Source organism: Manacus candei, unplaced genomic scaffold (genome assembly GCF_025592945.1).
Source record: "Manacus candei isolate 608988 ecotype Guabito, Panama unplaced genomic scaffold, ASM2559294v1 h1tg000014l, whole genome shotgun sequence".
Taxonomy (NCBI): domain Eukaryota; kingdom Metazoa; phylum Chordata; class Aves; order Passeriformes; family Pipridae; genus Manacus; species Manacus candei.
The window spans coordinates 44,425,707-44,437,998 of record NW_026138062.1 but is presented as its reverse complement, the minus strand read 5'-3'; the positions used below and the strand labels follow the sequence as shown (position 1 = coordinate 44,437,998).

The 12,292-nt window shown below is 47.4% G+C and overlaps 2 protein-coding genes and 1 long non-coding RNA gene across 3 annotated transcripts in view; all 3 read right to left on the bottom strand.

Moving 5' to 3' along the window:
- Positions 1-12,292, bottom strand: part of LOC127467217 (uncharacterized) — a 136,524-nt gene that overhangs the window by 7,791 nt on the left and 116,441 nt on the right. The window contains exon 15 of the mRNA XM_051778914.1: positions 1,922-2,024. Coding sequence (XP_051634874.1) covers positions 1,922-2,024 — 103 coding nt within the window. The remainder of the gene's footprint in view (positions 1-1,921; positions 2,025-12,292) is intronic.
- On the bottom strand, positions 878-1,859 carry LOC127467951 (uncharacterized). Its single transcript, XR_007903369.1, has 3 exons — positions 1,742-1,859; positions 1,050-1,152; positions 878-936 (listed from the first exon to the last, which is right to left on the bottom strand). It is a non-coding gene; the product is annotated as an uncharacterized LOC127467951 (long non-coding RNA).
- On the bottom strand, positions 2,457-6,055 carry LOC127467938 (ankyrin repeat domain-containing protein 36B-like). The gene is made up of 6 exons (XM_051780543.1): positions 5,861-6,055; positions 5,087-5,507; positions 4,889-4,995; positions 4,287-4,424; positions 2,781-2,944; positions 2,457-2,647 (listed from the first exon to the last, which is right to left on the bottom strand). Exons 2-6 carry the CDS (start codon positions 5,150-5,152, stop codon positions 2,550-2,552), a joined length of 573 nt encoding a protein of 190 aa, XP_051636503.1. The 5' UTR covers positions 5,153-5,507; positions 5,861-6,055; the 3' UTR covers positions 2,457-2,549.

Below are 12,292 nucleotides of genomic sequence, written 5' to 3'. Positions count from 1 at the left end.
TCCTCCAGAACAGTTACCTCAGAATCCCAGGGAGAGTCATTGTCTTCCTTCTGCTCTTCTCCTGCTGCTGGCAAGACCCCTAACAAAAGATAACAGGTTGGTCATTACTCTGAGGGCTTATTTCACTCTGCTTTCTCCCCAGCCATGTCGCCCCAGAGAAATTTACAAAGGTAACCATTTAGTCCCTCTGAAATTACCTTTGCCGTGCTCCACTGCAACAGAGCGCGCATCCAAACTCTTGCCCACTGCAGCACGAAGCAGCACACTTTCTGCTGGACCTTTGGAATCAGTCTGTGTAATTGAAAAGACACGTCTGAGAACTGGCAAAGGCTCCTTCTCAACCCACTTCCACACACAACACTTCTGCTTTAGCCAACAAGCCTAATGAGCACGATCAGGTGTCGGAAGCAGCAAAAGATGCAAACACAGCCAGCACGTTCGGCATCTCTCTTGAGCAGGGCTTTCCAAAGGGGATGAAGTACTCCTGCCCAATGCAGAGAGAACCTAGGCAGGAGAAATACATCTCCAGACTGTATGTCATAAGGGAACCATTTGACATTAATGGATGCAAGGAAGCAGGCTGTGGCATGGAAACCTGCAATCCTCACAGTGCCAGTCTTGGAGGATTTCAGAGGACCGTAACCAGCAGGAAGCTTTACTGCTTTTTTCTAGAAATCCAGCTTGGAGTTCAGCTGTAAGGAGACCCAGGACATTAGCTTGACCTCACTTTGTCCCAGTACTAACTGAACACTTTGTCTGCAGCACTGGTATGTCCAGGTCCAAGGTGCAAGCGTGTGACAAAAGCAGCAGCAAAAGGGAAAGGATCCCAGACGCCTTTGATCCAGGAGGACCTCACTGCCTCCTCCAGAGCAGGTACCTTAGTATCCCAGGGGGAGTCACTTTCTTCCTTCTGCTCTTCTGCTGCTGGCAAGGCTCCTATACAAAAGGTAAAAGGCACGTCTTTGAGTGCTTATTTCCCTCTGCCTCTCCCCAGCCATGTCACCCCAGAGAAGTTCACAAAGGTAACCATTTAGTCCCTCTGAAACTACCTTTGCCGCTCCGTACTAACACAGCACGTGCGTCCAATCTATTGCCGAATGCAGCAGGAAGCAGCACATTTTTCGATACATCCCAGGGACCTTCAGAATCAGTCTGTGTAATTGAAAAGACACGTCTGAGAACTGGCAAAGGCTCCTTCTCAACCCACTTCCACGCACAGCACTTCAGCTTCAGCCAACAGGCCTAATGAGCGGGATCAGTTGGCGGAAGCAACAAAACGGGCAACACAGCCAGCACGTTCGGCATCTCTGTTGAGCAGGGCTTTCCAAAGGGGATGAAGTACTCCTGCCCAATCCAGAGAGAACCTAGCCAGAAGAAACACACCTCCAGACTGGAGGTCATAACAGTCATCCATCTGACATTAATGGATCCATGGAAGGAGGCTGTGGGGTCGAAAACAGCAATCCTCACTATAAGAGTTTTCTAGTATTTTAGAAGATTGTAAGTAGCAGCAAGAAGCTTTACTGCTTTGTTCTAGAAATCCAGCTGAGAGGTCAGCTGCAAGGAGACCCAGGGCATTAGCTTGACCTCACTTTGTCCCTGCACTAACTGAACACTTTGTCTGCAGCACTGGCATGTCCAGGTCCAAGGTGCAAGCGTGTGGCAAAAGCAGTAGCAAAGGGAAAGGAGCCCAGACGCCATTGATCCAGCGGGACCTCACTGCCTCCTCCAGAGCAGGTACCTCAGAATCCCAGGGGGAGTCACTGTCTTCCTTCTGCTCTTCTCCTGCTGCTGGCAAGACCCCTAACAAAGGATAACAGGTTGGTCATTACTCTGAGGGTTTATTTCACTCTGCTTTCTCCCCAGTCATGTCACCCCAGGGAACTTTACAAAGGTAACCATTTAGTCCCTCTGAAATTACCTTTGCCGTGCTCCACTGCAACAGAGCGCGCATCCAAACTCTTGTCCACTGCAGCAGGAAGCGTCGGGTCAGCGGACACTTTCCCTTGACCTTTGGAATCAGTCTGTGTAATGAAAAAGACATGTCTGAGAACTGGCAAAGGCTCCTTCTCAACCCACTTCCACGCACAACACGTCAGCTTTAGCCAAAAGACCTAACAAGCGGGATCAGGTGATGGAAGGAACAAAAGATGCAAACACAGCCAGCACGTTCGGCATCTCTCTTGAGCAGGGCTTTCCAAAGGGGATGAAGTACTCCTGCCCAATCCAGAGAGAATGCAGGCAGAAGAAAGAAGTCTCTAGACTGTGAGTCATGTGGGAACCAATTGACAGTGACTGGAGTGGAAGATGTTTGCAGTGTGATAGAAAATCAACAATCTTCACCAAGCCAGTCTTCTAACAGAAACTTTACTGCTTTGTCGTTTTTTAGAAATCCAGCTTGGAGGTCAGCTGCAAGGAGAACCAGCTAGACCTCACTTTGTCCCAGTCCTACAGGAACACTTTTTCTGCAGCACTGGCATGTCAAGGTCTGAGTTACAAGCATTTGGCAAAAGCAGCTGCAGACAGTAATGATCCCAGAAGCCAGTGATTCAGAGGGACTCCACTGCCTCTTCTAGAGAAGGTACCTCAGAATCCCAGGAGGAGTCTTTGTCTTTCTTCTGCTCTTCTCTCACTCCTGGCAAGACACCTAACAAATATGAGAAGAGTCGCATCACTCCTTGGAGTGCTGATTTTCCTCTGCTTTGGCACCTCCCTCAAGACATGCATCACACTGATGGGTTATCATTCTCCTACAGGCCACATTGATTTTTCCTTCTTACCTCCTTGATAGCGAAGAGTCTTACATGATTCTGGCAATGCAGGTGTGTTTGAGAGAATGTCAGCAGTTGTCCCAGAGCAAGAGCTGTTAATTTCTTCTCTGCCTCTGGCACAACATTGTCCCTTCCTTTCATAGCATTCATATTCCTCTCCTTCATTAGCAGTACTAAAGATAGAAAGGGAGGAAATGCAATAGGTAAAAATGCCCCCAGACTTTCCTGCACTCTCCACGGGAAGAGCAACAGCCATGCATGTGCCATTCTAACCCTATTCATAGACAACTGCTAAAGGGTCACACACAGACAAAACATACTGCAGTCCTAGAGTAGTGGAGACTGAAATCCTCACTACAGGCATGCTCATGCTACAGGTGCCTATTCTATCTGTGGAGTAACTCACCCCTGCTGGCTACTGTCTCATCTGATAAACCCCCTCTCCATTTCAAGGACCAGAGAGATTAACTAGGCCCCTGGCAGGCTGACATCTCCAAAGCCTCTTCCTCAGCTGGATGTTATACTAATGTCTCAACATTAAGATGGAGCAATGTCTCCTCAACCCCAGTCCTCACTTTGAAGGGCTTCAGAAATTCCCATGGTTCCTCTGAAGACCTGAAGTTCAGAGGGCTCCTAAGTCGGATATTAAGAGGCCAACAAATATTGCACTTGCATTCTGAGACCTGTGTCATATTCTAACAACCTTGGGTCAGTTGGAGGTCAGGTTTGTTTCATGAGCAGGAATACAAAACAAAAAACCCCAATCAAACAACAAAAGAAATTAAACGCATTCTCCAGACCAAGGCTGCTATGCAGAATGGTGCATTAGCACAACAGAAACCTGGAGGGGAGGAATGAATACCTTGTTTTGTTAGAGCAATCCTCAAACATGCTTTAGTCCTAAAGGGGTTTTTACTCCACAGTTTACCCAGGCTCCCTTCTCTCCTGCTTCCCATCAAGACAGGCTAACAGAAGGGGCAGGGGGAGAGGAAATTGAGATCCAGTGACAAGAGTTCACAGGCAGTTGTTTATGGCTAGGCAAGGCATGCTCATAGGCATAATGCAATTCATTCACACATCCCTTGGCTACCATCACTAGGATAGAGGGCTTTTTTCCTCAGTCTAGTTAAGCACACATAGCCACCTTAGCCAGTGAATGGCCAGAGGTGCAAAGCTATCCACGGGAAGAGGAAAAGCACTGAAGAGTTTTAATTAGGGGATATCAGTTAGATCCCCTCTGAAACAAAAGGCAGGTAGTTGCTGCTAGGGGGTAGAATGGAACTTGGAAGCACACAGGTGAATTCTCAAAGAGAACTGGGTTTGGTGGGGAGGAGGGATGTTTTCCTCAATTTCCAAATCTACCCTTTACATGGAAAGAGATGCATCAGAAGGTGTCACACTTCAATAAAGCTCTCAGCACCTCATTTAACCCTGCTGCTGTTACCAAAAAGGGCGGTACATCAGCACGGACATTCTGAGAATGCAGTTGCTCTAGCAAGGATGTAAAACACTTACGACTCATCTCGAAATAGTCTTTCAAAAGCTCGAACTCCAAACACTCCAGTGCTTTCTTCACTGATAACACCGCCATTGCGAAGAAGAACTTCTACTGCATCCTTATCCTGAAGAATAGCAGCAACTTCCATAGGGGTCCTAGGGCATCCAGGAGATAAGAGTAAATACGTCAGCTTCTGCAGGCATTACGTGTCATTACTTTAATCCCTCTTTGCTTCTCAGACAATTCATTTCCCCTCTCCTACTGGCAGAAGGAAAGCACAGCCAAACACCTGGAAGTGTTGGAGAATTCAGGTTGGTGGGACCTCAGGAGGTCTCCAGGCCAGCCATCCACCCAGAGCAGACTCAGGTTGCGTGTGTGTGCCTGCACGCGTGCGTGTGCATGTGGGACCACAGACAATGCTTTCTTGCAGTCCTCAGTGTGGAAATCATCCCCTGAAGTAAGCAAGCAGCAGAGCGCAGGTCTGCTTTCACAAGTCACACTGAAGGAGCTCCTTCTGGGTGGTTCCTGGCCCTTTTTCAAAGCTCCTTCTTATGCCTCCCATCAATCCAACTTAAACAATGCTAAGGAGTCCCACACGTGCTTTTACCAAATCCTTCACCTTTTATGATTATCTGTAGCGTTCACGTCAGCTCCTTTTTGAAGAAGGAACTCGATCATCCCTTTGCAACGCTCAGTGATGGCAAGAGTAAGTGGAGTGTATCCCAGCTGAAAGGAAAAATCATCTCTCTTAGAATAACAGAGAAAAGTCAAGCAAGTTGACTTGGGAAGAGGAGGTTTACCTAAAGTCCAAGCTTACTTCATTCTTAGCATCAATATCTGCGCCATGCTCAAGCAGCAGCTCCACTAGAGATTTGCTAGACATCAGGACAGCAAAGTGAAGGGCGGTGTTACCAGTAGCAGCTCTGTGGTCATGGTTGGCACCATGCTCCAGCAGAATAGCCACACAATCTCTGTGCTGGTGCTGTACTGCCTGGAAAGAAGACACAAAGGAGGAATAACTTCCAACGTCTACATTGTTCTCTGTCAGAACTCCTGCGTCTTCCCAACACTGGAAAGTTCAAGCATCTTCAATCATAAGACAACATATGCCCCTTTCACATACCAGCATCAGTGGTGATCTCTTATATTTGTCCCGACGATTAAGCTTGCAATTCTTGCCTGCTAGAAATCGAACAACATCTGCATGGCCATTTATGCAAGCAAGATGCAGAGGTGTCCTAGAAATTAAACATACACAATTGTCCTGGTTTAAGCCCAGATGACAATTAAGCCCCACACAGCTACTTGCTCACACCCTCTCCCTCCCTGCCCCAGTGAAACAGGAAGGAGAATCAAAAGTAAAACCTATAATAACAATTAAATTAAAATAGAGTAATAATTAAAACAAAAGAAATAAAATAAATAATACTAAGGGATGCTAGATGCTGTCTGTTCCACTGATGGTATCCTTCGTTGCTGCTTAGGCTTGAAAGTACATAAAGTACATCCATCAGAAAACCACCCTGACTTTAGATAATTTTGACAAATTCCACATTTTGCAAAAGGTGGAGGCTTTGTTGTTTGTCCTTACAGCTTGTCTGCGTTGCGCCTGTTGACCAGGAACTTCTTCAGCCACCAGTGCCGCCGCAGCTGGTCCAGGTCGCCGCGGGCGGCCGCGCTGTGCAGGTCGACCCAGGCCATCTCTCGGCGTTCGGCGGCCTCGGCCTGGGTTCAGCAGACACAGGAGATGCCCGGTAGACTCTGCCGAGTCCCGGGCGGGGAGGGGATGGGGTGTGGGGAGAGGGGGATGGGGTGTGGGGAGAGGGGGATGGGGTGTGGGGAGAAGATGGGTCGATCTGAAAGGCGAGAGCCGAGTGGTAGCTGCGCTTCGCAGCCCCCGACGGTCCAAGCCAGAGAAGCGCTGCTGATCCCGTCGCGGCGGAGTCAGCAATGACGGCCAGCAAGGGTCTGGAGCCGGGACAGCAGCCGTGGACCGCCGAGACATCACAGAGGGGGCTTGTGACGCGGCACCACAGCCGGTTCCGAGACCGACCCGCCGCCGAGCAGGGCTGAGTCCATTGGGGAGGGTGTAGCTGGGATAACATAGGAAGGGGGGGGGAAACAGCGCACAACAGCAACTGCAGACGGAGAGAGAAGTGAGAATATGTGACAGAAACAGCCCTGAAGACCCCAAGGTCAGTGAAGAAGGAGGGGAAGGAGGTGCTCAGGCAACGGAGCAGAGATTCCCCTGCAGCCCGTGGTGCAGATCATGGTGGGACAGCTGTGCCCCTGCAGCCCAGGGAAGCTCATGGTGCAGGAGAGCTCCACCTGCAGCCCATGGAGGACCCCACGCTGGAGCAGATGGATGCCTGAAAGGACGCCCTGACCTCGTGGGAGGCTCGTGCTGCAGTAGGCTCCCAGGAGGAGCCTGGAGCAGATTTGCTAGCAGGAATTGTGGCCCCGGTAGGGGGCCAGAACAGGTGTGAGCTTGTTACTTTGGAGATCATGACTTGGTCAGCTGGGCTTGAATAATTTTGTCACCCCAAGATGCCCTCTGGAGAGCAGAAGGTGCAATTCTGCTGAAAGGACAGACTTTCTACCCCTTCTACCTGACGATGAGCAGGCTGAGGGTTCGTAGGTTGCAAATATATATAATAAATATATACAATGAAAATATATAATAAATATAATAAATCTATAAAACATAAAAATACCCACCTTCAAAGACAAAGAAAAAAAGAAGTGCTGTAGTGCTCCACTGCAAGACCCATCACCAACAAGTAACAGAAGTGCTATATAGATATTAAGACTCAGGGTTGTCTAACAGATTTCTGTGAAACATAATCCCTACAGTGACAAGAGCAATAAAACTCAAAGCTCTTCCTCTGCTCCTGATGATTTTATTGTGAGTTTTGAAACCTCGGCAAACAGACCTAGGATACTGTGCTTTGTGAAATGTTTCTGTTACTTGAATAAAATCCCCTGTTTCCTGAAAAGCGTGTTTATTTTCTTTCACACCAAGGATTGCACTGCAAAATCCCACAGCATCTGTGTTGGATGGGATGAACTGCACCCTAAAAAATCCAACCCTTTCTCTCTCCTTTAACTATAAAGAAAGCAATAAATTACTAGCTCAGCTATAGATGTCTCAATTCAGCACAATTTTACGGTCGGACTGGATGATCTTAATGGTTTTTTTCCAACCTAAATGATTCTGGGAGAATAATTCTATGATAAAGTTATATTCACTAGGGATAATCACATGAACCCCACTAAATATTCACAAGCCCTTTGTGAGCTGTGCTCCCTTTCATCTGCATTTTGTCTTCCCTCTTCCTTGGTTGGTTGTTTGAGATGAAGTGACCCACCACTGAACACCTTGGAATATCTTTGACAGACAGAAATAGGATTGTTGAAAGCTAACAATTTAAAATTACAGGAACAGTAGGTTTACCTGTCTAATCTGATTTATTAGTGCTCCCCTGCCAACTAATTTGGGTGAGATACCAGCCACATGATCATATAGGCTTGGTCTCTTACAGACATTTAAGAAGAAATGGTTCTTTCTTATGGATTTTATAAGATGTGACAAACACAGTGAATTCACTCTCTTTCTTTCTTTTTACAAAGTTCTTCCTTAACAAATGGAGCACATAGTTAATTTGGGAGATCTGAAGAACAAGGAGAAAGACCGGTTTGAGTCAACTTATCTCTGAAAAAAATTAATTTTTCTTCTCTGGAATTATGTCTGATTAAAATGTCTTATAAAGAAAATTCAAAACAGACCCAGAGGTGGCTACTAATAGGGGGGGCAGGATGTGCCTTCAAACATCCCTGATTAGTGACTGGATGTTGCACAGGGGGAATGGACTGCAGACTACCAGTTATTACAACGCAAACCTGTACTATAGTATTGCCATTGTCACTAAGAAGCCACAGGCTTTGTACTGAGCTTTGTAGGCCTCAGGGGAAGGCTTGCTCCAGCTGAGCTTTCCTGGATCTCTACAAGCTGCATAAGGTGAACAAGCAGGTGCTAGCCAAAACTGGCTTTAGGGGCAATAGAGAGAAAAAAGAACAAGTATTTCTAACACATATAAAATGCACCATATATCATAAATTCAAGTGTAATGTGGAGCTGCAGAGCAATGAAAAAGAATAAGGTGTAAAAATGTGTTAGCAAATATGTAAATGGGACCCCATGTGGGTCCTAAAATGAGGGAGAGGAAAACACCATCAAGAACATTGTACTCCTCCAGCAAATAACTCCAGATGCTGGCAATGGGCCAAAACTCCCCTTCAACAGGAATCCCCAAAATGAAACCATCAACCTTAGGAGGAGCATGGAAAGAGTGAGGCAGAAAGGATCTAGAAGCTAAACAGGGTGAAAATAATTGTAACCGCATCCTTTTCATTATTATATTACTATTGAAGCTTTTACTGCATTGAAATATTCTTTCTCTTTCTTCCATAATTATTAGATCTGGACTATTATTGATGCTTGGATTAGACTGCTAATATTTCAATCATACTAGCAGAAAATTCTTTTTTAATATATGTTTCTTCTGAAATTCCCCTTGTCCTACACACTCCCTATCCTTTCCTTACCATTTGCTCCCCCAGCTGCACCCTCCAGAGTGGTGACCACACTGAAAGTGAACCGATGTCAAATACAGGTTATTCCCGGTGATTTGCTCTGGGAGGTGTGAGACACTGGATCAGTAAAAATATTGTTGGGTTGGAACCACCTCGGAGGGGTGAGTGTGTGTGTGTGTGTGTGTGTGTGGAGGGGAAGGAATGGGTCGAACCTCACGGAGGTGAGATGGCGTCGTATCCCTCATGGCAGCAACGTATCCCTCATGGCAGCGACGTATCCCTCATGGCAGTGACGTATCCCTCATGGCAGTGACGTATCCCTCATGGTAGGCCCCTGGAGCCCCCGGAGCAGCTGTCAGTCAAAGGCAGCCCAGGAATGCTTCAACACACCACAGCTCCTGCAGCCCCTAACCCAGCCTCATGTTGGCAGGGACAGTGAGAACACTGCCCCTCACCCTGGAACCCCAGAATGGCCAGTGGGCCTCAAGTCCCAGCTAGGGGGGTGGCCATGAGGACTAGAGCAGATAAAAGCAAAGGCATATGCTTTGTTTTGATAATATGACACCCTTTGGATGCCAAGTTGTCTTATTTTTTCCCCTAAAATTATCAGTAAAAGTAGTCTTGAGGAAAAGTGTGTGGCCTCTTCTCTTTACAGTATCTCGAGATAGTAAAGAACCCTGTGTATGCTTTGAAAAGTAAAACTTGAAATGGCCCAAGGACTGCTGGGTTAATTACACTGGAGAGATCTGGATCCCTTTCCCCCCATGGTGAGGGGCGCATCAGTTCTAGTTCCATTTCCATCTGAGGAACCATTTCCAATGGTTTAATGTGGATGGGGGGGGGACTCCAGCGCCAGGGGTTTCTTCAGGTCCTGAGCCTGGAGAGGAGAGGTGCTCTCCCCTCCCCCCACTCAAGTGGTCCCATGGCAGGCACAGAGACAGCACACCGGCGTGGAGAGGAGGCAAGAGAGAGTTATTGTTGGGGATGTTACATTTATAGGGTTAGGAAGATTCACAGGGTAACCAATTACAGGTCGCAGGAAGAGGTTAACGACCAATAGGAAGGGGTTAAAAGGGGCCAATGAGAACACCTCAGGATATCTTCTCAGGACATTCCTGCAGGGGATAACACTTGTCGTGGGGGGTCTTGGGAAGAAGAAAGCACGAGCCAACAAAGAGACTACAAAAAGCCATTTTGAAGCATGTTTAAACCACAGTTACTGACACAGAGAGATGGCTGTCTTTCTTATGGCAGCTTGGGCCTTCCTCCTCTGTGAATGATGGAACACTTGCATGTCTGTGGGAGAGAAAGAGTTGGCAGCAGCTGTGAGGGTGGACAGGATAGCAAGAATAGAAAATATTCCCTTGCAACTGCCCCCTGTGCTCTGTAAAACGTGGAAGGTGGCTGGAGCAGTTATGTGCCAAGAAAGTCTCCTGCATGGAGAAAAGGTCCAACTGCCCTCTGGGGAAAGAACCTTTTCCTAACATCTGAAGTAAACCTCCCCTGACACAGCTTCATGCCATTCCTCCAGGAAGAAGTGCTCAGCATCACCAGAGCCCATGGAAAGCCCACAAGCAAAGGTACCAAATCCCTCTACTGTAGGACTGTCTGAAGTGCTGTCTGAGGCCTCAACCTCCCGACTGGTCTAAAGCAGAAAACACTGAAACCTGGTAATGCACTAATACTTAAGTGCATTACTGTCAACCCCTAACACAGACAGCAATAAGTAGGATTTGGTTTAGTCTCACGGCACAACTCAAAATGCCAGAAAGCTGAGGAACAGACAGGACTTTCAGGGCAGTCTACAGTCAGTAGAAAGAGGAACTGATCTCTCCTAGACTCTCTCTAGGGAAAGCTCATCGTAAAATTTCCCCGCCTGAATGTGGAACTAGGCTCCGTGGGTCATGAAAGGGAAGGCCCCGAGTACCTTTTGGGCTTGCCTGAACTTCTCAATTATTGCAATGGTTTGGGCTTGTTGCTGGACTGTGGCTTCCAGCCTGGCGTACTCAACTTCGAGACTGAAAAAGAAGTACAGGCCTTATGACAGAAGTCCACAAGAGCACAAATCCCAAAGGAACAGTGTGAAAGAACCTCATCTAAAATAAAAGCATCTTTGAAAATCATGTAGTAGTATCTCACTGGGATACAAGTAAGTCCCGTTGTTTTTACACAATCACAAAAAGTGAAGCTTTGCTCCACTGTCTTACCAGTGAATGCGTTCTCGCAGCTGGCCGATAGCTGCAGGTAAAGACACGTTGCATGAAGGAGGAAGGCCTTGCAGGTTCCTGGAAGTTGTTATTTCCTTCTCCTTTGGGGCACTCTTCAATGACGCAGCAAAACATTCCTTCTGGATATGATGCTCTTTTGGTTCCTGCAGATGCCAAACCCCAACAAGAATCCTCAGTAGACGGCTTACGTTTGTTCAAAACAAGTGGGCTGCTTTGACACTGATGAAAACTCTCAAAACCTGTGTTACTTCTTCCTCTTTTATACTGGGCCCTCTCCTATGCCTACGCTGATTTCTTAGAGCATTTCCTATGGGCTGCCACAACATTTCTCTCCTTTCTCAAGGACTCCAAACACAAGTTGTAGTGCGTTGGTGGTGTCGTGGTTTAGGAATGGTACTCCCCAGTTTAGTGCTCCCATTGAGACTCTCCAAGCCACAGTGCTGCTCACTGGCTCGCCACTCTCCCTCCCCCCTGTGGCAGGATGGAGAACCGGAGGCACAAAAGGGAAAGATTATGGCTACTTCTTTTCCAGCTACATCATCTCCCTTCTTTTCCGGTCTGTTATAATATGTTGATTTCAAAGGAGCAAAATGTAGCTTCTGATTGGGCCCTACACCAAGAACACCACCCCCTCGGGGGTTACCACTTTTCTAACTCCAGGGCAAAACACTTTTTTACCCCACGACAACAACTTCAAGGCTGTGTTCTCTCCCTGTCCTTCTATGGACTTCTTCTCTCCCCTGGCAGGGGCCCCACAGCATGTCTGTGAGAATGTGTTACCTCTTCTTGCAACAGTGGAGTTAGCTTCTTAAACAGACAGGCAGAGAAATACAGACAGTGCTTTTCATGGGAAATAATCTCCCCCCATGCTGGGCCTTTCCTAGCAGCCAAAACTTCCCTGAGCAAAAATTCTTTTATCCTCCTCGAGTAAATCTTCCGCATATAATTTTTCGGTCCCTGCACCATCTTAGTGCAGCCCTCCACTGTCACTTCAAGTCGTGCCAACAGGCAGACACCAAAGGCAGCAGTGCTGTTCCTTCCCAGCACAGCTAGCTGCACACTGAACCACCTTGTGTTCTTCTCAAGGAAGAATCACTTCCCTGCTCTAGTGCGCTACAAAGAAGGCCTTGAGCCCTGCCAAGAGACAGGCTTTCCCATACCTTAGCTTCAGACCTCTCCAGTTTCTCCTGCATCAGCGGTTT

Excerpts from the sequence above, each read along its gene's own strand:
- LOC127467938 (XM_051780543.1), bottom strand. The coding sequence starts at position 5,152 with ATGTCTAGCAAATCTCTAGTGGAGCTGCTGCTTGAGCATGGCGCAGAT. Across the intron at positions 4,425-4,888 it reads GCTACAGATAATCATAAAAG|GACCCCTATGGAAGTTGCTG; the intron begins GTGAAGGATTTG and ends TGGATGCCCTAG. Across the intron at positions 2,945-4,286 it reads AGACTATTTCGAGATGAGTC|TACTGCTAATGAAGGAGAGG; the intron begins GTAAGTGTTTTA and ends TTCTATCTTTAG.